The following is a 22,562-nucleotide window of genomic DNA, read 5'->3' on the forward strand; positions in this document are numbered from 1 at the left end:
TTTCAATATTTCAATAATTGAATGTATTATCTAACAGGGTCCCCGGGATGTGGATATTTGATTTTACTTAGCATAAAGCAAGCCTGGTACCATTATTAAATCATTTGTACTGCACAATCAAACTGCCATACTGGATTAGAATCAGTAGAATACATTAATTTTATTTTGCTGAAGTTTCAAAACTTAAATATTCAAGGAGCCACCATTTCTGGGAAGAACCCATTACACATAATCTTTTTTTGGGAGGGGAATTGTATTTGCAGTGTTTTTGAAAGCAGGAGCTTAACAAAGCTGAACTGTAGCAATTACCTTAGATAAACTTTAATTTATAAGCTTTAATTTATACCTTTTTTGAGGGGTTTCCAGGACTTTCTTTGAGAATCTCTTAAAAGTTTTGGCCTTTCTCCTAGAAAATGTATGTGCATATATGTGCCCAAATTTATTCATATAATTTCAAAGGGCCTGTGGAAAAATAAAAAGTAAAAGATAAAAACCATGAGGCGGAGGATGGGAAATGAGTATCATTGTCAGATGTGGTCCTTTGCCTACCGGATAAAAATGGTTAAGTTGAGATACTTACATGTAACAAATCCTTAATATGAATGTAATTAGGTATTATTTAGAAAATGTGTGTATCTAAAATAAAACCAACCAGAGTTAAGGATGAAAAGGAAGCTAGGGCAGTAATTGGGCAAGCATAGCCAATAATATTTTCCAAGACCATCTGTCTCTTTGCAGTACCATTCTGTGTAGCTGTGTTTTGCTTCTGTTTTTATTTCTTCTTTTCTCTCCTGTCTTTCACTAGGAAAGTCTTTGTTCACAATTTATGGTTCTGATCACCTGAGATGTGCACCTGGAATTTATAATTTAATTTATCTGAAAATAAGCTATACATACTATACAGTCTTTTACTTAGCAATAGCTACTAATCAGTACTTATGTAGGTGTAGTTTTAAATGTAGGTGTTTAATGTAAATGTAGGTATGGTAATTTGCTCATAAATTTAGGTACTATGTACCTAAAAATTTTCTAGACTTCTGACATTGGCAGACAGCTTTACATTAAAATCCTGGCTCTCAAAAACAGAGATCCTTGGGGAAGATTCAGTATGAGAGCAGAAGCATTGTAATATGAAATGTATTTTCAAGGAATTCATATATGTTCCCTGTCTTCTAGACCTGAAGAAAAAAATGTAGTCAGGCAAAAATGTCAAAATGAAAATCACTTTTGCTTTAAATCTTCTGCTTAGGAACTTGTGTGGAAAGCACATAAAATCTATTTTAAAAAATGTTAAAATGACAGTTCATTGTCGTTTGATTTTTTCCCCCTTGATTCATGTTTTTCTTTTTATAGTAATATAAATTTGTTTGTTGCTATGCATCTTTTAACTTATCTGTGGGAACTGAAAAAAATTCAGCTTCTAACCCAGCACTCTCAAATCAAAATTCAGAGCAGGTAGAGAAATGCTTTTAAAATGCATATTTGATGTAGTAAGTGCTATGCTATGCTTCTGAAAGTGCCAGGGTCACAGCTGCATACATGAAAATGCATGGTGACTGCAGGCATTGTTTCCTCACACAGAAAAGGCAGCCTGTGCTTGTCGCTGAATTTATGATGTAAATCAAATCATAGCTTCCCTATATTCAGGGATGTAGCAAAGAGGTTGGGGCGAACTAAAGGTTGCAAATAACTTTTGCTTTCTCATTTACTTACCAGGAGTCTAATTTTTTTCATCCCCTCATTTCTATTAAGATTGATACATTTATTCTTGGAAAAGTGAAGTCAGTTACATACTTTATCGTTGCCTCTACTAGTCTAGCAGAACCATGCATAAATCGCTAGTTCCTCCCGGCTGCCTTCTGTTACGATACATGCACTGCTCCGTGCTGTTGACAGTATTAGCAAAGACTGGGAAGCACTGGAATGTCTTAAATAGTAACTGTGCATGCTTTCTTTGTGCTCTATTTTTCTTTTTCTCTCTCTGAACAGTTTCGACTTTGGGATAGCATGTTAGAGAGTCTACGACAAACTGGTTTGTCTTGATCCAGGACATGAATGAACCAGTTTAAGAGTATGAAAAGATTGGGGGTGGGGAGGACCATGTTCGTTATATATGTATGTTTGAAAAGGAAAGGAAAAAAAAGATTAAGAGCACATAGACCTGGCTTACACTGTAGTTTAAGATACAAACTTACCCTCATAATTATAGTAGTGTGTATTTACAGAGTACTTCTATTTGCTAAGTATTATGTTGCATGCTCTACTTAAAATAGCAAAACATTTGTAAATTTTAAAAAATGGGAAAGTGCCAAAGCATGTATAACAAATTGGTTTATTCTTGTGGGGAGTGGGGCACGCAGAAAATGCAGAGTAAAGAAGACACTATAGGCTCTAGAGGCTAAGGAGCTTGACCTGGTTATCTGGTTTCTATTGATTTTGATCTTTAGAAACTATGTTACTGTCTTTTAAGGAGTAAGCAGAGCTATTTACTGTCTCAGGAATTAAGAAATTCTGATTTAAGAATTCCTGTAGACTCCTCTAGACACAGCACTTTTTGTTTCCCTGAAATAAAGAAAGGTAGGATGATTTATCTTAGAATTTCCTCATTTTTGTAAAAAAGAGACCTCTTTTCTCAGGTCTTAGATTTTAGCAGACATTGCATTTAGAGTCTTTTAAGTTTGACATAGAATTATTAGTAGTAGCTTTCTGCCTTTGTAGAGTTTGGGTTCACTTTTAGTTCTGAGCATTCTATGTTTGGGGTTTTTATAGGTAGCATGGGTTATATAACTTCAGCTCTGATAGGCACTTTAGTCTCATTACAGATGGAAGAAACTGACTGAGAGAGGTTATTCCTTGATTTGTTGCACAACCAGAATGTAAATGTGGGGTTCTTGTTGCTTAATTTTGTCTATATTCTATTCCCAACTGTTTCATCCTACCTCTTCACTTTTAGCTTTATCTGAGATAAGGACTTGGCCATATAATAGTAAATGATTCCAATGATGATACATAGCCATTGCTTATATAAAAATAATTATGATGTACCATCTATTTTTCTTCAAAACTTGTGTAGCTCAATGGCTGCCACTATTAGTTTTACAAGTGATCAGGTTGATTGAATAGTCATTTTAATAAAGGATTTTTTTGTTTTGAGGCAGGGTCTCACTTCATAGTGCAAGCTGGCCTTGGACTCTCAACCATCTTCCTGCCTCAGCTTCCCAAGTACGGGGATTACAGGCCTGTATCACCACTCTCAGTTTAATAAAGGATTTTGATCAACTGATTCACCATAATTTGAGTAGTAGTCTTGAAGATAATAGAATGTTAAGGCATGACCCCCAGTTTTGCTTTTGTGTAGGCTTCTTTTCTTTCCTTTTGTTTCAGGGAATTAAATCCAGGATGTTTGCACTGTGCTATATCTGCAGTCCTTTATATTTTTATGTTTTTGAGACAGGATTTCACTATGTTGCTTGGTTGGGCGTCACATTTTTAATCTTCCTGCTTCAGGCTCCCAGAGTGCCAAAATTACAGGTGTATACCAATACAGGTTTTTTTGTTTTGTTTGTTTTTAAGTACCACATTATTTCTTTTTTCCTCTGTTCTTTTATTTTTAATTAGTAACATTTTCAATATAAATTTGTTGCCTTGTTTAAATTGTGTATCCTTCCATTTACTTTGACCTTTTTCTGTTGGATGTACTTGAAAAGTGGAATGACTAATAAATAGTAAATGAGAGTATAAAGGAAAAATCTTGAATAATCCATAAATTTAATAATCAGTCCTTGAATACATCAAGAGTGAACTATACTTAGCCTTATGCCATTTGAAATGCTCTAATTATAATAATATTTTAAATAGGAAAATAATTTCATTTTCTCTCATGCCCAAATTAGCATTTGTATTATTTAATACCATTTATTTTAGAAGAAGGTTTTTGTAAAGAAATAATTTTACATTTGTTTTCTATTTTAAGCTTTTAGTTCCTACCGTCTTGCTACTCTTCTACATCTAATGTTGGTTTTTATTAATTGTATTTTCCAGAGAAGCTAAAAATCTTGATTGATTGATTGATTACCAGGATACGGCAGAATGAAATTAGAATCAGTCTTTTATAATACGTTGATATTGGTACCATGCTTTATTTATTTTGTGCTTCTGTAGTACTTGTCATTTATGTAGGAGGTTGTTTTGAACTAGGGTCACTTTTGTGCCACAGGAGACATCTGATAATATGCGAAGACATTTTTTGTTTGTCATAGCTAAGAGACTGTTACTAGTAGGAAGAGACCAGGGATGCTGCTAAACACTGTTTGGTATATAGGACAGCCCATACAATGAAGAATTATTTAGCCTAAATGTTAATGGTGATATGACTAAGAAACTCTCATATGTGGTAGTAGTTCAATTTATTGAATTAACAAGTGTATCCGTTCTGTTTCTTAACCATAAAGCTTTATCTGTTATTGCCTGTATGTCATCATATACCAACTTGATGATTCAGAAGGGAGATTTAGCTCCTTGCTTCATTATGCTTAAAGTATTAAAAGAAAAAGTTGCCAGTTACAATTGCTTTCAGTTAGTTGTATTTAGTTGAAATCGTGCATTGTTAGTAACCATGTGCTAGTCAACAAGAAGAATCAGTGTTTTTATTTTGAACTTCCCTTCACCCTCAAGATTTTCAGCTTCTCCGAATCAATAGTGTTTTTCTGTACAATACTGTCACTTAGATTGGATATAATCAATTATCTAGACAAGGTAATTACCCAGAGGCCTAAACCAGTAATTAATCTGGATAATCTTTATTGCACTGCATTCTACTTAATCTCCTATTTAGAATTTAAGATACAAAATAGAATCTTATAAATTCAATAGCTAGCAAAGCAGGACTTAAGTTTTACACAATAAATCTAAAGTGAGTCAGTCTGAGTAGAAGTCCCATCGTAAGAGTTGATTACCACGTGTATCATTTCTATTTTTACTTTATAATTTTTTTCTGTTGAACTAATTAATTGTTATTGAACTTCATGTTTTGAGACCCTTAGTAGTTAGTTATTTATTCACTTATTTATTTACTTATTTTGAGTAAGGGGTAGCAAGAGGAAGGAGATGACTTAGAAGAATATTGAAAAGCATGTCAGTGCTTTATGATCACACAAAAACTTGTGCCAACTCGAGGTTTGTTCTGGAATCCCCGTAGAGGTCATTAGCTGGAGATTAATGAAAGACCCTATCTGGTGTTCCTTACATTAGTACAGTACTTATCAGAAGAAGAAACTTGTAGCAATACTGTTATTGCCAGTCTTTCCTTTTCCTTTGGAGGTTTTTATTGAACATGACTTATTGAACTTTCAGCCTAAGAAGTTCATCTGATGTGATATACCTGGGTGGTTTTTAAGGTTTATAATACATATTTATTTTAATATCTGTGGCAACTAGAGTGGCAAGCAATTCTAGATGGGTTTAACTATCAAAGTTGTAGGATTTGAAACTATGACTTTGATATGACTTTTGAGTTTGGACATAAAATATTACTTAGAGTCAGTCCTTGGTAATGGCTGTAACCTGTCAGAAATAGCCTGTGCTTCATTAGGCAGGAGGCTGCTGGCACGTGAGGCAAGTGCCTGGTAAGCTGGACGTGAAGAGAAGTGTTGTACTATCCAGACATTGTGTAGTAGTGCCACAGAGGCATTTAATATGAATGCTTCCATGTTGTAGATCTGTTGTATTTTTTTTGTTTTGGAGAGAGGGAGAGAGGGAGAGAGAGCATGCGCGAGTGAGCACTTTTCAGTGTCTTATTTTGTTTTGTTTTTGTTTTTTGACTTAATGAAATTCTCAACCTCAACAACACATGTAACTTACTTGTAGAGTTGTAAAATATTGTTAATGTATCAGTCCATTCCTAGCTGTGCCAAGATGTCTGGGACTGGATGTTGGTATTAAGAACTCCACAGATAATTTAGCCTGCAGCCGATGTTGTAAAACATTGTGTTACAGCAATGTATCAGAATATTCTGGAGGACTGTTTATTAGGTCTGGGCTGCACCCAGAGAATTCCTAGGTGATGCTGATGTTGCTGGTAAAGTTATCATACTCAGGGGCTGGAGATGTAGTTTAGTGATAGAATATTTACAATGCTTGTGTACAGCCCTAGATTCAATCCCCAGCATTATGAAGAGTAAGTCCATGAAAAGTAAAACATGTAGCTGATAGTCTGATTAAAAAAAATCTTACTGGAATGTATTTCTGGCTTAAAAATTAAGGTTACAGCCAGGCAGGATGGTGCACATCTGTAATCCCAGCACCCAGGAAGCTGAGGCCAGGAGGATCACCATGAGTTCAAGGCCAGCCTGGGCTACATTGTGAGCTCAAGATCAGCTTGAACTACACAGTCAGACCTTGGCTTAAAACAAACAAACAAACAAACAATAAATTAAGGTTAAAGAAAATAGCATGCATTTAATTCTTTTTATGTTAAAAATATTATTTCTGTATTTGAATTTTTTTACAATGAGCATTTTAAAATTTATTTTAAAAATTTCTCGGAGAGACAAACTGTATCAATAATAAGTGAAACCTTTATATTACTATAATCCATAGTTTGAAAAGTTGAAAAATTTATAATTACGTTAGGCTTTTTGAGCTATTTAAAATGATTGTGCTTGTGGGTTTTTTCTCCCCTAGTTTATCGCTGTTTGTTGAGAGTCCTCTAGATTTCAGATTTTATGTTTAATATATGCATCTCCATGGAAATACTCCAAATAAAAAAATGTATCTCCATTCAGAAGCAATTGTAGACATTTTCAGTATGGATGGTCTTTTGTTTGAGAAGAATAGTTTCTTTTCTCTTCACCTTTAAATATGCTGCAGTAGCACAGGACCATGTGCTAAGAAGGAACCAGTAAGTGGAAACAGGAGAGGTAGAACCTACTAGTGGGAATAATGTTAGAGGAAATGGAAGATTCCAGGCTTGGAGAGTTGTGGCAGAAGGCTGAGGTGGCCCTGGACCTCTAAGAAGGAAGGAATCACGGGCCGCATTTTAGCCTGAATTCAGGACCTTGACCAGTGATACTATTTGGTTAAATTGAAGAACCCATTCTGCAGTTTGGATCTCTGAGATGCTAGGTTTTCTTTTTTGCAAAAACCAAACCAAAACAAGACAAAACAAAAAAGCAATTAGATAAAAGGAGTATAGAAAGTCATTTCTAATGAACCAACCCTGTAACTAATGCAGAGAGTGAGTTTTATGACAGTTATGAATCCTGGAACGGTCTCTCTCGATATTATTGGCTTTTTTTCCCTGCTGTATTTCAGTGTTGAGTATGTGTACCCCTAAAATGACAGCTTCCAATGTAACTTTCTGTATTTTACAGAAATCATCCACAGCCTTTGATCACTGTGCTTGAACACAGGCCTGATTGCTGGCCAGTACTTCTGCAGCAGCTGACAGCTTTTTTCCAGCAATGTCCTGAAAGGTAAAGTAAAATAGAGAGACAGAATGGTGTATGTTAATTTTAGAGCTTGGCTGGTTCCTCCTTCCTTCCTTCATTCCTTTGTTCCTTCGTTCCTTCCTTTCTTTTCCCTCCCTCCTTCTTTCTTTCCTTCCTTCCTTTGTTCCAGCCGCTATGACTATAATATTTTCTTCCAAAGAAATGTCAAAGCAAGTTTAGCTTTTCTAGTCTCTTTTGAATAGTAAAAAAAAATTCTACATGATTTTTTGGCTATTGAAATATTGAATACTAGAAAAGTTATTATTGAAGTAGGTAAACATTAGTTAATGGTTGGAAAGTTTACTAGAAATACTCAGTAAACTGCTACGCAATGCATTTAAGGAGATAGATTCTTTCTTTTGGATATTGGTTAATAAGAAACTTGCCACTTAGAATCAAGCAATACTGTCAGGAGGTTTCAGCTAGCTGCTAGATGTGCAGTTTTGCATTATCCATGCCTCTTGATTGTCCTCAGGGTTACTCCCTTTTTTCTATCCTTACAACATTGCACTGGTTCAAGACCTCACCATGTTTGTCTATGGCTGTTATCACTTGTTCCAAACATTGTTTTTGTCTCAATCTTGTCCTGCTCATATCTATTCTCTGAACATTTATCAGAATGATATATCAAGAAGGCAAATCTTACTTTATTGCTTTCTTGCAAGGATTACTACAGTTGTGAATTTCAAACTGTATTTGCAGTATCTCAGGTAAGTAACACAATGTTCCTCATTCCTTCAGCACTATTTTTGTAGAACTTCCTTGTTGATGCCTATATTATCCAGCTTTATTGTTAATGGACAAAATACCTGACATCTGCAGCTTGGAGGAGAGTTTTATTTGCCTCAGAGCTTTGGAGGCTCCCTGAGACCAATAACACCCACCAGTTTAGTCCTGCAAGCATTCAGAGGCTGCCTGCATTGGATGGGGGCTTGCTCATTTTGATGTGCTCTTAAGGCATCCTCTTGTTTCTGTACAGACTACTTGGCTCTTTTAATGATGCCAGTCTCTTCAGCTACTATCATACCTCCTTTGGACTCAACTCTACTTATTCTTTTTAGGCAAAATTTAAAAAATTTCAGATACTGCTTTGTTTTTTGCTCTTGACTCAATGCAGTAATACACATGCCATAACTTGAACATTGGATTGCTTTGAAATTTCCTCTACTAGATTAGTAGCCTACTACCCTTAAACTCAGTTTCCTACAGCCTTGGCAAAATGGAGTCAAATTCTCTGCCAGAATGTAACACAAATAACTTCTATTCCAGGTCCCTCTAGAGCCTTCCTTTGAAAGTGATACTTAATTAACATGACCTTTACTATCACCATCTCTTGATATGGCCATCACTACTTGTTCCTAACATTGTCTTTGTACCTCCAGTCTTCTGCTCATATCTGTCTGGTTTCCTAGCTGCTTTACTGTACTGTCTGCATTCCCAGCAGCTTTCTGGTCATTTGAGCACTGATAAAAATCACTCATCAAGCTCTGCTTTCGACATTCTAAGGCTTATCTATCCATTTCTAGATCTTCCAAACTTCTGCAAACCAGTTTCACATATTTCTGAACCACATGGTGAGGTATACCCCAGGCAACAATCCCACTGTACTGGTAACCGGTTTTGTATATTAGTCAGCTTTCCTGTTACTGGAAAAAAAATACCCAGTAACTACAATATAAAGGAGGCAAGGTTTAATTTGGTTCATGGTTTCAGAAGTTTAAGCTCATAGTGGGCTGGTTCTAATGCAGAAAGGACATGGTGCAAGTGTGTAATAGTATAAAACTGCTTAGTTTGTGGTGGCCAAGAAGTAGAACAAGGGAACAGGGTTGGAGAGAAAGAGGTCAGCAACCATATAGAGTGCCCAAGATAATGCCTTCGGCCCACCCAGACACACCCAGAAGTGTGCTTTACTAATTCTCTAAGCAGCTCTCAAGTCCATTAAGTTGTCAATTAAACATAATGACCACAATGTCTTACAGAAACTTCCTACTAAAAAAAATTTTTTTTTTGATTCCTGACATAGTTTGAAATCCTGGACTACAGGGTAAAACCTAATATATCTTGGTAGGTCCTGTGTATGATACGGTTCTTTTTTTTTTTTTTAATTTAAGGAGAAAAAGAAAAAAACAGAAAAAGGGTACAAGTAATATAAAATTTAAAAAATAAACAGTAAGAAATCACTAGTTAATAGATTACATATTCTCATCTTAGAAATAGTTGTTCAAGTTACAAAATTAAAGCATATGACGTGGACTTTCAAACAGTGAGAGTGCAAACAGTTTTGTTCAATGACCCAAAAAACACTCAGTAATATGGTTATCTATCTTATACACTTAAACATATATGCAGTTATAACCTTTAGAGCACTTTCTTTTCTTTTCTTTTGTACAATGACAATTATACATTTTGGGTTTTATTACTCCCACAGTTCTTATTACTTTTTTTGAAGAGAGTAAAACCAAATGCAACATATCAGAACAGAGTCAGTCAAGTCAAAAGGATGGACATAATAGGTAATGTAAAAACAAAATACAAGGTGATCAACAATGGTTACCATACTGTCTCTTGCTATTTTAAGAAGAATTGCCAGTTATAATAAAATTGAACTAAACAGTAAAGAATAAAACCAAAGCATTGGAGACATTACAGGATTTTAAAAGAAAATAATAGTCAACTGGAATGGTTCTTACATGTCTCACACATTTTATCTCGTATTTGTTTTAAGTTTATGCTTTAGCAGTACACTGATTTATTTTACTTTTGTCCAAGAAGCAGTGCTGTTCTCTTCTCTTTATACTTTTGCTTTTTTCTATCTATGTTATTCTCTTGACTCTTATATACTCATTTCCTGTCTGGTTTCTCTATTTTAAAACTTATGTATACTCTGTTTAGTCTTTACTTACTATAAAGTAGATTAGGTGTCTTTCTTGTGTGCTCATACAATTGTGATTTTTCTGTTTTGTTTTGATTTTTGAGACAGGGTCTTTCTGTGTAGTTTAGGCTGGCCTTGAACTTGCCATGCAGCTCAGACTGGCCTTGAACTCATCACAATCCTTGCCTTAGCCTCCCGAATGGTGAATTACAGGCATATGGCACCACACTTGCCTTACACTTGTGAGTTCTAAGATTACTACACTAACCACATAGTCGTATAGATCCTCGCATTAACTGAAACCTTCTTGAGGGCAGGTACTGTGCTTTATTATTCTTGGTATTAATAGTGTGTACCACCACATTTTTAGATCCTTTATAAATGTGGAGTTTTTGTAAAGGAAACTTATGAATTGCAGGGCTCAGATAATGGGTTGTAGAGTGTCTTATAAATTATGTTCTAAGTACATAATTGTAAGGTCATGATGGGATACCATTGTCCTGGAAATGCCTGAGTTATATTCACCAGCTACCTGCAAATATTTCTTGCTCTGAAGGTTTTAAAATATTCTGTAAGAATTCTTTCTTACAATATCATTTCTAAACTCTTAATTTCAATTTTAGATAGAATTTCTAGGTAGGATGTTGTTATGGTTTGTGTCTAGATGCTCTCCAAAGCCCCATGCAGTCGTAAGAGTCTTTTTTTGGAGGTAGCTGAATCTAGAGTGTGTGATTGACTTGTAGGATAATGCTGTGCTTAAGGGTTCTGGGATTAAGGATGGGTGATTGCTGGATCAGTGAACTGTTTGGATTGGCACCATCCTAATCCCAGCATGCTGAATACAAGATTAGGGACAGAAAGAGGCTTGTCTTCCTTTTTCTTCTGTTGATTGGCTGTGCTCTGTTACCATGAAGTGTTGCCTCTTTGCCATGTGCCACCCTGCTAGAAATCTCTACAAACTGTGAGCTAAATAAACCTTTCCTCCCTTAACTTTGAGGGGCAGGTATTTTGTCACAGCAGTGAGAACAGTAACTAAGACATATGCATTGCTACCGAAAAATTTAAGGAGATACAGGAAACCTTATGTTTTATTCATCTTGGAGTACTATAATAAAATTCCATAGTGTGTCTATAAGCAACAAAAGTTTATTTTTCATAGATCTAGAAGCTGAGAATGTCAAGGTCAAGATTCTGGCAGATACAGTGAATCATGAAATCTGCTTTCTAGTTCTCAGAAGGCTACCCTTCAAACTTTGTCTACTAAACAACAGGCAATGTGGCAGCCATTGTTGATTTTCTGCTATCTTGTTTTGAAGTCCTGTATAGCTTTCACTGTTTTGTTTTGATTGGCTTTATTATGTTTTGTTTGGTTTTATTCTCATAAAAATAAAAAATTAAGCTCTTCCTCACCTGGTGGCCAGGCCGCGGTTCCCTGCTGGGACCAGTGAGTGGGGAAGAGATGCGGAATCCCGTCCCAGCCTGGCAGAACTGTCTCCCTCGCCTCGGGGCCAGGTCTAGGCTTCCTGCCAGGAAAAGTGAGTCTGGCCGAGCCTTGGAACCCGAGCCTCAGAACCACAGGTGGAACCCTGTCCCAGCCTGGCAGTCCTCTCTCCCTCACTTGGAACAACACTTGAAGCTCGAAAATATAGGAAAGTGACAAAACGAAAGATCAAAATGCAATCTCAAACATCCAGCCCATCCCAGAAAAGCCTAGGAGCCATGTGCATAGAAGAAAATACATGCCACATACCTGAAATACCTCAAATAATAGTAACTGAAATAAAGAAGCAACTCTAGGAAGCCTTAAAGGAACTCAAACTACAAATAATCTCTCAGGTAAAAGAAGAAATGATAAAAGAAATGAAGGAAATGCTGAACATATCTAAAGAAGACACAGTTAAAAAATTGGAGGAACTAAACAAAAAGATAGAATCTTTGGATGAACAATATAAGAAACAAACAGAATATATAAAGCAGATACAAAGAGACATACAGGAAATCAAAAACTCCATTGAAAGTTGTAAAAACCGCCTCAATGAATGTGAAGATGGAATCTCAGACCTCGAAGACAAGATTGCAGCCAGTGAACAGGAAAGGAAAGATCTTTTAAAAATAACAAGAAATCAGGAAATAACAATTCAACACCTGCAAGATGACACAAAGAGGAACAACATAAGGTTGATAGGGATAAATGAAAAAGAAGGGGACAACATAAAGGATGTCAAGAGGATATTTAGAGAAGTAATAGCTGAAAATTTCCCAAATACAAGGCTGGAAACTGATATCAAGATCAATGAAGCATATAGAACTACAAATAGCCATAACCAAAATAAATCTACACCGAGACATATAATAATGAACATCCCAGAAATCAAACAAAAGAATAGAATATTAAAAGCTGTCAGAGAGATCACCTATAAAGGGAAACTTATCAGAATCACAGCAGACTTCTCAGCACAAACAATAAAGTCAAGAAGAGCATGGAGTGATGCATTTCAGATCCTAAAGGAAAATGATTTCCAATCTAGGCTGATGTACTCTGCAAAACTGCCCTTCAAAATGGATGGAGAAATGATACTTCCATGACAAAGAACAGCTGAAAAACTTCATGATCACCAAGCCAACCCTGCAAAGAATACTGAAAGACAGGCTAGATACATTTAGGAAAAAACTACTAAACAAAGCAGATAATTAAACAGAGCAGAAAGAAAGATGCAACAGCAGAAAGATAACATGTCAACAATAAACCAACATATAACAGTTATAACCATTAATGTAAATGGTCTCAATGTACCAATTAAAAGAAACAGGCTGGCAGAATGGATCAAGAAACAAAATACAGCCATATGCTGTCTACAAGAAACCCATCTAACCCAAAGGATACTCACAGACTAAAAGTCAAAGGATGGAAAACAATACTTCATGCAACAGGAACCGAAAAAAAGTGGGGATAGCTATTCTGTTTGCAGACAATGTGAACTTCAAGCCAATAATGATCAGATGGGATAAAGAAGGTCACTAGATACTGGTTAGGGGAAAACTCAAAGAGGAAGAGATAACTATCTTAAATATATATGCACCAAACTCCAGAGCACCCAGTTATATAAAACAAGTACTAACAGAAATGAAAAATCAAATTAGCAGTAACACGATTCTAACAGGAGATCTTAACACACCATTGACACCAATGGACAGATCAACTAGACAGAAAATCAGCAAAGAAGTAAAAGAACTGAATCACACCTGTGAACAAATGGACTTAATAGACATATACAGAGTATTCCACCCAAAAACAACAGAATACACATTCTTCTCAGCAGTACATGGCTCATTCTCTAAAATAGACCATATATTAATTTACAGAACATATTTAAATAAATGCAAAAGGGTTGAAATTATCCCTTGCATGCTATCGGTCCATAGCGCTATGAAATTAGAAATTAATGATAAAAGATACTGCAAAAATGCCAAAAACACATGAAAACTGAATAACACACTCTTGAGTAATCAGTGGGTCACAGAGGAAATTAAAGAAGTAATTAAACAATACCTGAAAACAGATGAAAACACACATACAACTTACTGGAATCTGTGGGATGCAATGAAAGCTGTTCTCAGAGGAAAATTTATTGCACTGAGTTCCCACATCAGGAAAACAGAACAAATACAAATAAATAACCTGATGTTACACCTCAAACATCTAGAAAAAGAAGAGCAAGTCAAGCCCAAAGCCAAAAGCAGAGGAGAAATTATAAAAATCAGAGCAGAAATCAGTGCAATAGAGACTGAAAAAACAATCCAAAAAATCAATGAATCAGAGAGTTGGTTCTTTGAAAGAATAAATAAAATTGACAAGCCCCTAGCCAACCTTATTAAAAAAGGCAAGAAAAAGCTCAAATTCATGCAATAAGGAATGAAAGAGGCGAAATTACTACAGAACCTATAGAAATATAGAAGATCGTCAACACCTATTTCGAAAACTTCTGCTCTCAAAGGTTTGATAACACAGAGGAAATAGACAGATTCCTAGAAACATACGAAGTACCAAAGCTAGGTCATGAAGATGTAAAACTACTGAATAACCCAATTTCTATTAATGAAATTGAAAACATAATTAAATCTTTACCTACAAAAAAGAGCCCAGGCCCAGATGGATTCACTGCAGAATTCTACAAGAAATACCAAGAAGGCGTAATGCCAACACTCCTCAAACTCTTCAGTGAAACTGAAAGGGAAGTAATCCTTCCTAAATCATTCCTAGAAGCAAATATTACTCTAGTACCAAAACCAGAGAAGGACCCAACTGAAAAAGAGAACTACAGACCAATCTCCCTAATGAACACAGATACAAAAATCCTCAATAAAATATTGGCAAATAGGATGCAGCAAATCATCAAGACGATCATACACCATGACCAAGTGGGATTCATCCCAGGCATGCAGGGATGGTTCAGTATACGTAAATCAATAAATGTAATACACCATATCAGTAGAGCCAAAAGTAGGAATCACATGATCATTTCTATAGATGCAGAAAAGCTTTTGATAAGGTCCAACATTCATTTATGATAAGAACCTTGCAGAAAATTGGAATAGATGGTCTTTGCCTCAATATAATAAAGGCTGTCTATGACAAACCAACAGCCGATATCATACTAAATGGCCCAAAATTGAAGGCCTTTACTTTAAAATCAGGTACAAGATAAGGATGCCCCTTATCAACGCTCCTATTTAATATAGTTCTGGAAATACTAGCCAGAGCAATTAGACAAAAGAGAGAAATAAAAGGTGTAAAGATAGGAAAAGAGGTTAAGCTATCATTATTTGCAGATGACATATACTCTATATAGAAGATCCCCAAAACTCCTTTGAAAAACTCCTAGATACAATAAATAAATTCAGTAATGTAGCTGGATACAGAATCAATACTCAAAAATCAATAGCATTCCTATATACTAACAACAAAGTCCCAGAGAGAGAAATAAGAGTGACCACACCCTTCACACTAGCAACCAAAAAAAGTGAAAAATTTAGAAATTACTCTCACAAAAGTAGTGAAAGACCTATACGGGAAAATTATAATACACTGAAAAACGAAATTGAAGAAGATCTCAGAAAATGGAAAGACATCCCTTGCTCATGGATAGGAAGAATAAATATTTGTGAAAATGGCCATTCTCCCAAAAGTGTTATACAGATTCAATGCAATCCCGATAAAAATACCATCAACATACCTCATAGAACTCGAGAAAGCGCTCCTAAAATTCATCTGGAGCGAGAAGAGACCTAGAATAGCAAGGACAGTCCTAAGCAACAAAGGCAACGTAGGCGATACCACAATCCCTGACTTGAAGTTATACTACAAAACAAGTGTAGTAACATCAGTATGGTACTGGAACCAAAACAGATCTGAAGATCAGTGGAATAGATTAGAAAATACAACCACAACTACCTTATCACACACTCAACCACCTTATCTTTGATAAAGGGGCCAAACAGGTTCACTGGAAGAACGACAGTCTCTTTAATAAATGGTGTTGGAAAAACTGGCTCTCCATATGCCGAAAACTAAAACTAGACCCATGCCAATCACCATGCACTAAAATAAAATCTAAATGGATCAAAGATCTAAATATTAAAACAGAAACACTAAATCTATTGGAAGACAAATTGGGTAAAATCCTTGAAGACATAGGAGTAGGTAGAGAATTCTTGAACAGGACTCAAACTGCAGGGAAAATACTTTCCAGAGTCAATAATTGGGATCTTATTAAAAAGATCTGCACATCAAAAGAAATCTCTAGCATAGTGAAAAGAAAACCCACAAACTGGGAAAAAATCTTAGTGAACTGCCCCTCAGACAAAGGACTTGTGTCTAAAACATATCAAGAATTAAAAAAAAAACCAGACCCCCAAAATTCAAAGTCCCAATCCAAAAATGGGCATCTGAGATGAATAAACAATTTTCAGATGAAGAAATACAAATGGCAAATAAATACATGTAAAAATGTTTACCATCACTGGTCATTAGAGAAATGCAAATTAAAACCACACTGAGATTTCATCTCACTCCTGAAGGAATGGCCAAGATAAAGAAAACCTCCAACAACAAATGCTGGAGAGTCTGTGGGGAAAAAGGAACTCTCCTGCACTGTTGGTGGGAGTATAAACTAGTGCAACCATTATGGAGGTCAGTCTGGAGATTTCTCAGAAAGCTTGGACTGGAAGCCCCATTTGACCCAGCTATTCCACCTCTAGGCCATATTCCCAGAAGAACTGAAAGCATCATACCACAGTGATATATGTGCATCCATGTTTATAGCAGCACAAATTGTAATAGCCAGATCTTGGAAACAACCTGAGTGTCCATCAACTGAGGAATGGATAAAATTGTGGTATTTTTATACAATGGAGTACTACTCAGCTATAAAGAATGATCACATTGAGATATTTATAAATAAATGGATGCAGCTTGGGACCATACTCATAAGTATTTCATAAGAAATCAAACTCACATGTATAAATACCGAATAGTTTCCCTAGTGTAAGAAACGATAAGAATACAAAAAAGTATGTGGTAATCATGATTCCCAATCATATTGGTTTGAAGCCATATAATGTTTTCACTGATTAATTGCAAACGTTTTAACCTGGGTTGTTCGATTTTAGTATTGGTGATAGTACGAATAGCTATTTTGAAGAAAACAACACATCATAAAAGCTAGTGCTGATTTAATATCATCTTGTTTTGAAGTCCCATCAAGCTGTTGGACATCGGTTTCCACTGGTTTTAACATGTTGTATCTTACTATATTTTACTATATGTGATAGTATAAACAAAATTTTTTATAGGCAAAGAGATAATATAGAAACTGTTGTTCATTTTCTGTTAACTGGTTCTAAATACCCTGTAATTCTTTAATTCTCTTGAATGGCTTCACACTGTCTTGATATGCTTGATGCTATAGTATACGAAGTTACACTCAAATAATTCAAGGAAAGAGGCACTATGGTGACTACTCTTATGTTAGATTATCTGGGGGTGAAACACAATGATGCTTAAATTGTTCGGTTCTGACCTGTGTTGTTCTGTTACAATGTCCTCTTTTATCTCAATCTCCACCTTTTTTAAAAAAAATTATTCTATTTTTTCTTATTTTTTTTCGATTCAGGGAAAACTAAATTTAAAAATAGTGGGATATATTACAGTAACTTTTTTTTTCCTATTAACCTGATTTGAATCCCAGTATTGCTCTCCCCATCTTGTTCTGTCTGATTCTACTATATTCTATTTTGTTTGATAATATCAAGTTTGAGGGTATAGGCAACCACTTTGAAAGCAAAAAGATTTACTATGATGCCCATTATGGTTTGACTATTATCTTCTTTTGAAGTCCTGTAAGGTCTCCAGTGTAGGTTTTATTGGTCTTGTACTGTACTGTTTTGATCAGTTCTATTATACCTGATGATATAGGCAACTCTTTTTAAAAATAGCAATGGTAACCATTTTTGATCACCTGGTATTCTATTTTTACATCATACTATGCCCATCCTTCTGTTCTAACTGACTCTGTTCTGTTTAGTCACATTAGGTTTTATTCTCTTCAAAAAAAAGTAATAAGAACTGTGGGAGTAAAAAAACCCCAAAAGTGTAATTGTTATTGCAAAAAAGAAAGGAAAGAAAGGTGGTCTAAGGGATATAACTGCAGGTATGTTTGAGTGTGTAGGTTGGAAAACCATATTACTGAGCTTTTGTTGGATCATTGAACGGACCTGTCTGCAATCTCACTGTATGAATGTCTACTTTATATGCTTTAATTTTATAATTTGGACAACTGTTTCTAAGATGACAATGTGTAACCTATTAGCTAGTGATTTCTTACTGTATATTTTTTTCTTGAAATTCTGTATTATTTGTACCCTGTTACTGCTTTGTTTTTTTATTTCCTTTTTTCTCTTTAAATAAATAAAAAATTAAGATCTTTAATAATAAAAACAAAAAGAAAGAAAGGAAGAAAGAAAAAGGCCACTGTATCAGCCAGTGTTCACCAAAGAAACATTTAATATAAGATGTAGATATATAAGGATTTACAAGAGGGTTTACAGTGGCTGCCAGCAGAGTCAAATATGGAAGAGTACAAAAGGCTGTCTGTACTTGGGAGATTGGAAGGATCCTATCAAAGGTTGAGGGCCTGGAACTCACTGTAGTGTCTTGGGTGAGTTGGTATGAGAAGGCAGCGGAATCCGTGATGAGAGGCTGAAGGTTCTGCACTGGAAGGGAGGAGTCTGTCCGAGAAGCCAGCAGATGACATCCAAGGTGTAGGTGAAGACTGCAACTCCTTTGAGGGAACAGAAACGAGCCTTCTTCCTTTAGTCTCCTTTTTATCCCATTCAGGCAACAAGCCTATTATTTGCATTTTTTTTTTTTTTTGTTGTTGTTTGTTTTTATCGGTACCAGGGATCAAACTCTCGACTGCCTGCTTGCAAGGCAGGCGCTTATGCCGCTGAGCTGAATCCCCAGCCCCTACAAGCCTATTGTAATGCCTGTCATACCCAGGGTGGGTCTTCCCTTTTTCAGCTCTACCCACAACTGTGTTAATCCAATGTACAGTGATAATTTGGTTAAAGACTTTATTTCCATAACTCTGGTTATAAATGGAATTAGATGAAAAGCAAATCAAGTTCAGTGGTTAGATTCAATGTTGACCTTATAGGGAAATATGATTTGGTTCTTAAGGCTGCATCCCTTTTTCAATACTTTGGTTAATCAGGTAATTTACTGTTTGGTTATTTAAATCTCAAAGTAGTATTACATTGGGAATGGGAAGGCATTGTTCTAATGAAATTCATGTAGCTATTCATAAGGAAAAAAACATTAGTTGATTCTGACTTACTTATTGATAGATTTGTATTGTCTTATTCCTTTAAGTTAAATTCTCAGATGTTGGAGTATGCTATCTAGAATATGAATTTCTAAATAATTTCATAAAGAATAATTCTAGTCACCCCAAATCTACTTTTACACAATTGAAATTATTCTTTGCAGGATGAAATTGATAATTTTGGTGCATTTTGAAGTGGACTATTAGTTTCTTGAGAATTAAATTTACATTAGTTAACTTAGTTTAAGTTACTGTTGAGAAGTTATGCAGGTGGTTTGGTAATTTAATAAGAATATGAGTGGTGATTAGTTACTATGTTAAGGAGGCAAATATTATCAGACAAAGTAAAATCTATCAAAACAAGACAGAACAAAGCCAAACCTAACAAAATTATGAATACAATACAAAGGTTCAAGTCATGACAATAAGAAATTAACAATAGTTACCATCTTTCCCTACCAGGTGTTTCCTCTCCTATCACTCCTACAATAACAATTTTGCTTTTGGATCCCATTAACTCCTGTTTCTTGTGCTACAAGCTCATGAGTTCATACTGTTTGGCCCATGAGCATGATCTCCAGTTGCATCTATTTACCTACAAGAGCCTCGAAATTATTCTACTTTGTAGCTGGGTAGCTTTCCACTGCATGAAAACAACATAACTTTTTTAACATTCTGTGGTTGGTGGGCAAACTATCCTTGCTTTTTTTCTGGTCTCCTGTCACATGGAACAATTATTTTCTCTCCTTTGATTTTTCAGTCCGTAAATTTCCTTACCAGTTAAATGTGTTTATTGTGTACAGTATATCGATGGATCTTGTTTCTTGATCCACATTCCCTGTGTTTCTATTTATTGCTGAATTGAACCCATCTTCATTGATGGTTACAACCAGCATACACTGGTTTGTCTCCATCCTGCTGTTGTTGGCCCTCCACTTTTCCCCTTCATTTAATTGCCTGTCTTGTTTGGCAGTGCTCCTCTGCTGCTGTTTCTGGAACTGTGTTCATCTTTATCTCTCTCTAGAATATCATATCCTTTAGCACTCTCTGTAGGGTTGATTTGGTAGTCATGAATTCTTTCACTTGTTCTTTATCATGGAAGTATCTTATTTTTCCATTAAAAAAAGTTTTTTTTTTTTGTACCAGGAATTGAACTCACAACCTCATGCTTACCGGTCAAGTGCTTGAGCCACTGAGCTAAATCCGAGGCCCCAGTTTCTTTCCATTAATTTTGAAAGAGTTTTGCAGGGTAGATCAATCTGGTTTGGAAGTTGTTTCCTTTTACAGTTTGAAACACATCACTCCAAACTCTTCTTGACTTGATGGTTTGTGTTGACAAGTCTGCTGTGATTCTGATTGGTTTTCCATTATAGGTGATTTGTCTCTTTTCTCTAACAGCTTTTAATACTCTGTTCTTGTGCTGAATTTCTGGGATCTTGATTATTATATGTCTGGGTATAGATTTACTGTAGTTATGGCTAGTTGGAGTCCTATATGCCTCACTTATCTGCATGCCAGATCCATTTCCCATGTTTGGGAATTTTTCTGCTATTGCTTCTGTAAATAGCCTTTAATTTCATTTGTGTTGACCTCTGCTTCTTCACTGATACCTATCACTTTTAAATTATGCTGCTTTGTGTTATCTTGCAGCCATTGAATTGTTGTGTGCTGATTCTTTGTTATTTTTAAAAGAGCTTTCCTTTCAGGATCACTAGCTGCAATCCTGTCTTCAAGGTTTGAAAGTCTATCTTCAGTATCTTTCAAGTGGTTTTGCCAGCTTTTGATTGACTTTTTAGTTTCCTAGATATCTCTTTGAATCTGTTTCTTGCATTGTAATTCCTTTCTATATGCATTCAAGGTTTCCTTCATTTTCCTATGCTCCTCTTTTCTTTCTAATCTATGTCTTTTTTAGACATGTGGAGTAATTCTTTCATTATGTTTGTGATTTTTTCTTTTACCTGAGACATTATTTCTGATTTGACTGCTTTGACAATCTCATGAAGCTTTAGTTCAGTTTTTATCCTCTCAGAGATTTCAGATGTGTGACTTCTATTTTCTTCCATGACTGTATCTTCCAGACTTGTTCTGTGTGGATTGGAGGTCTGAGATTACATTTTGCTACTTCATCTTGACAGACTCCTGGGTTCCCTACAATAAGTTGATTGTTGGACCCCAGATACTTCCCATGTTGGCTGTAGGGGAATAGGACAGGCATCTAGGTTCCTTTGACCTCAGATTTAGAGGGAGGTAGCAGAGCGTGTGGGGTGGACCTCTCCAGACTTGTGCAGCTGTGCTGGAGCTTTCCCGATGATCAGGGGTGCATGGAGGTGGAGCTGCTTTTCTCAGCCTGTGTGTCTAGACTGGGACTCCTGCAATGGTGGCAGGCATACAGGGGTGTGTTTGTCTGATTCTCCTGATGGTTGATGACTGCCCAAAGGAAGCAAGGGCCTCCAACAGGTGCACAGGGCTTACCTGGCTGTGTGTCCCTGCTCCTGCTTGCTGCCCGTAGGAAGGAGCCTTCTGGTGACAGCGCCCAGCAGGCCAAGGTGGATCTGTCTGGCTCTCTCTGCCTGCATTGGCTGCTGCAGGAAGGAGGCTTCTGGTGGCAGTACCCAGCAGGTAGAGGCAATAGGCTGGTTCTCTCTGCCCACTCTGGCTGCCCATAGGAAAGGGACTTCCAGTGGCAGTACCTAGCAGGTACAGGCAGATCTTTACCCTTCCTTCTTTTTTCTTTTTCCCCATCCCAGTTCTTTCCTTTTGAGTAGTTTCTTTCCCTTTCACAATGTATTGTACCTTTTGAATTTTATTTACTTTCAGTTTTTTACACTAGCGAGACAATACAGTGTTTACACATGCAAGTCTGGTTTATTTCACTTATGAGTATGGTCTCTAGTTGCTATTAAAGCCTCAAATTTATCTTTCCTTATAGCTGAGTAGTAATCCATTGTATAAAAATGCCACATCTTTTTTTTCCATTGATAAGCTTTTGGGTTGTTTCCAAGATTTAGCTATTACACTACTATAAACATAGGTACACATATATTACTATGATATCATGTTTTTGATACTTCTTGGAAAATACCTAGAAGGGGAATAGCGGGGTCAAGTGGGACCTTTAGTCCTAGTTTTTAGAGGAATCTTCACACTGATTTCCACAGTGGTTGTACCAGTCTACATTCCCACCAGCAGTGGAAAAAGGTTTCTTTTCCCACACAGCCCCATCAGCATTTTTATTGGTTGATTTTTTTTTCTTTCTTTTTTTGTAGTACTGGGGATTGAACTCACAACCTTGTGCTTACCAATCAGGCCCTTATGCCACTG

General features: G+C 36.1%; 1 protein-coding gene across 4 annotated transcripts in view; it reads left to right on the top strand.

Annotated features, from left to right (window-relative positions):
- Focad (focadhesin) overlaps nucleotides 1-22,562 on the top strand; it is a 298,353-nt gene that overhangs the window by 52,682 nt on the left and 223,109 nt on the right. For all 4 annotated transcript variants that reach the window (XR_010048410.1, XM_063251882.1, XM_063251889.1 and 1 more), the window contains exon 6: nucleotides 7,371-7,472. Coding sequence is in view for 3 of the 4 variants with exons in the window: in XM_063251882.1 (XP_063107952.1) it covers nucleotides 7,371-7,472 (102 nt within the window). In the remaining variant the exon portion in view is untranslated. The remainder of the gene's footprint in view (nucleotides 1-7,370; nucleotides 7,473-22,562) is intronic.

This window comes from Cavia porcellus, unplaced genomic scaffold, assembly GCF_034190915.1.
Source record: "Cavia porcellus strain 051 isolate PalLab524CR breed Dunkin Hartley unplaced genomic scaffold, mCavPor4.1 scaffold_1, whole genome shotgun sequence".
Classification (NCBI taxonomy): Eukaryota; Metazoa; Chordata; class Mammalia; order Rodentia; family Caviidae; genus Cavia; species Cavia porcellus.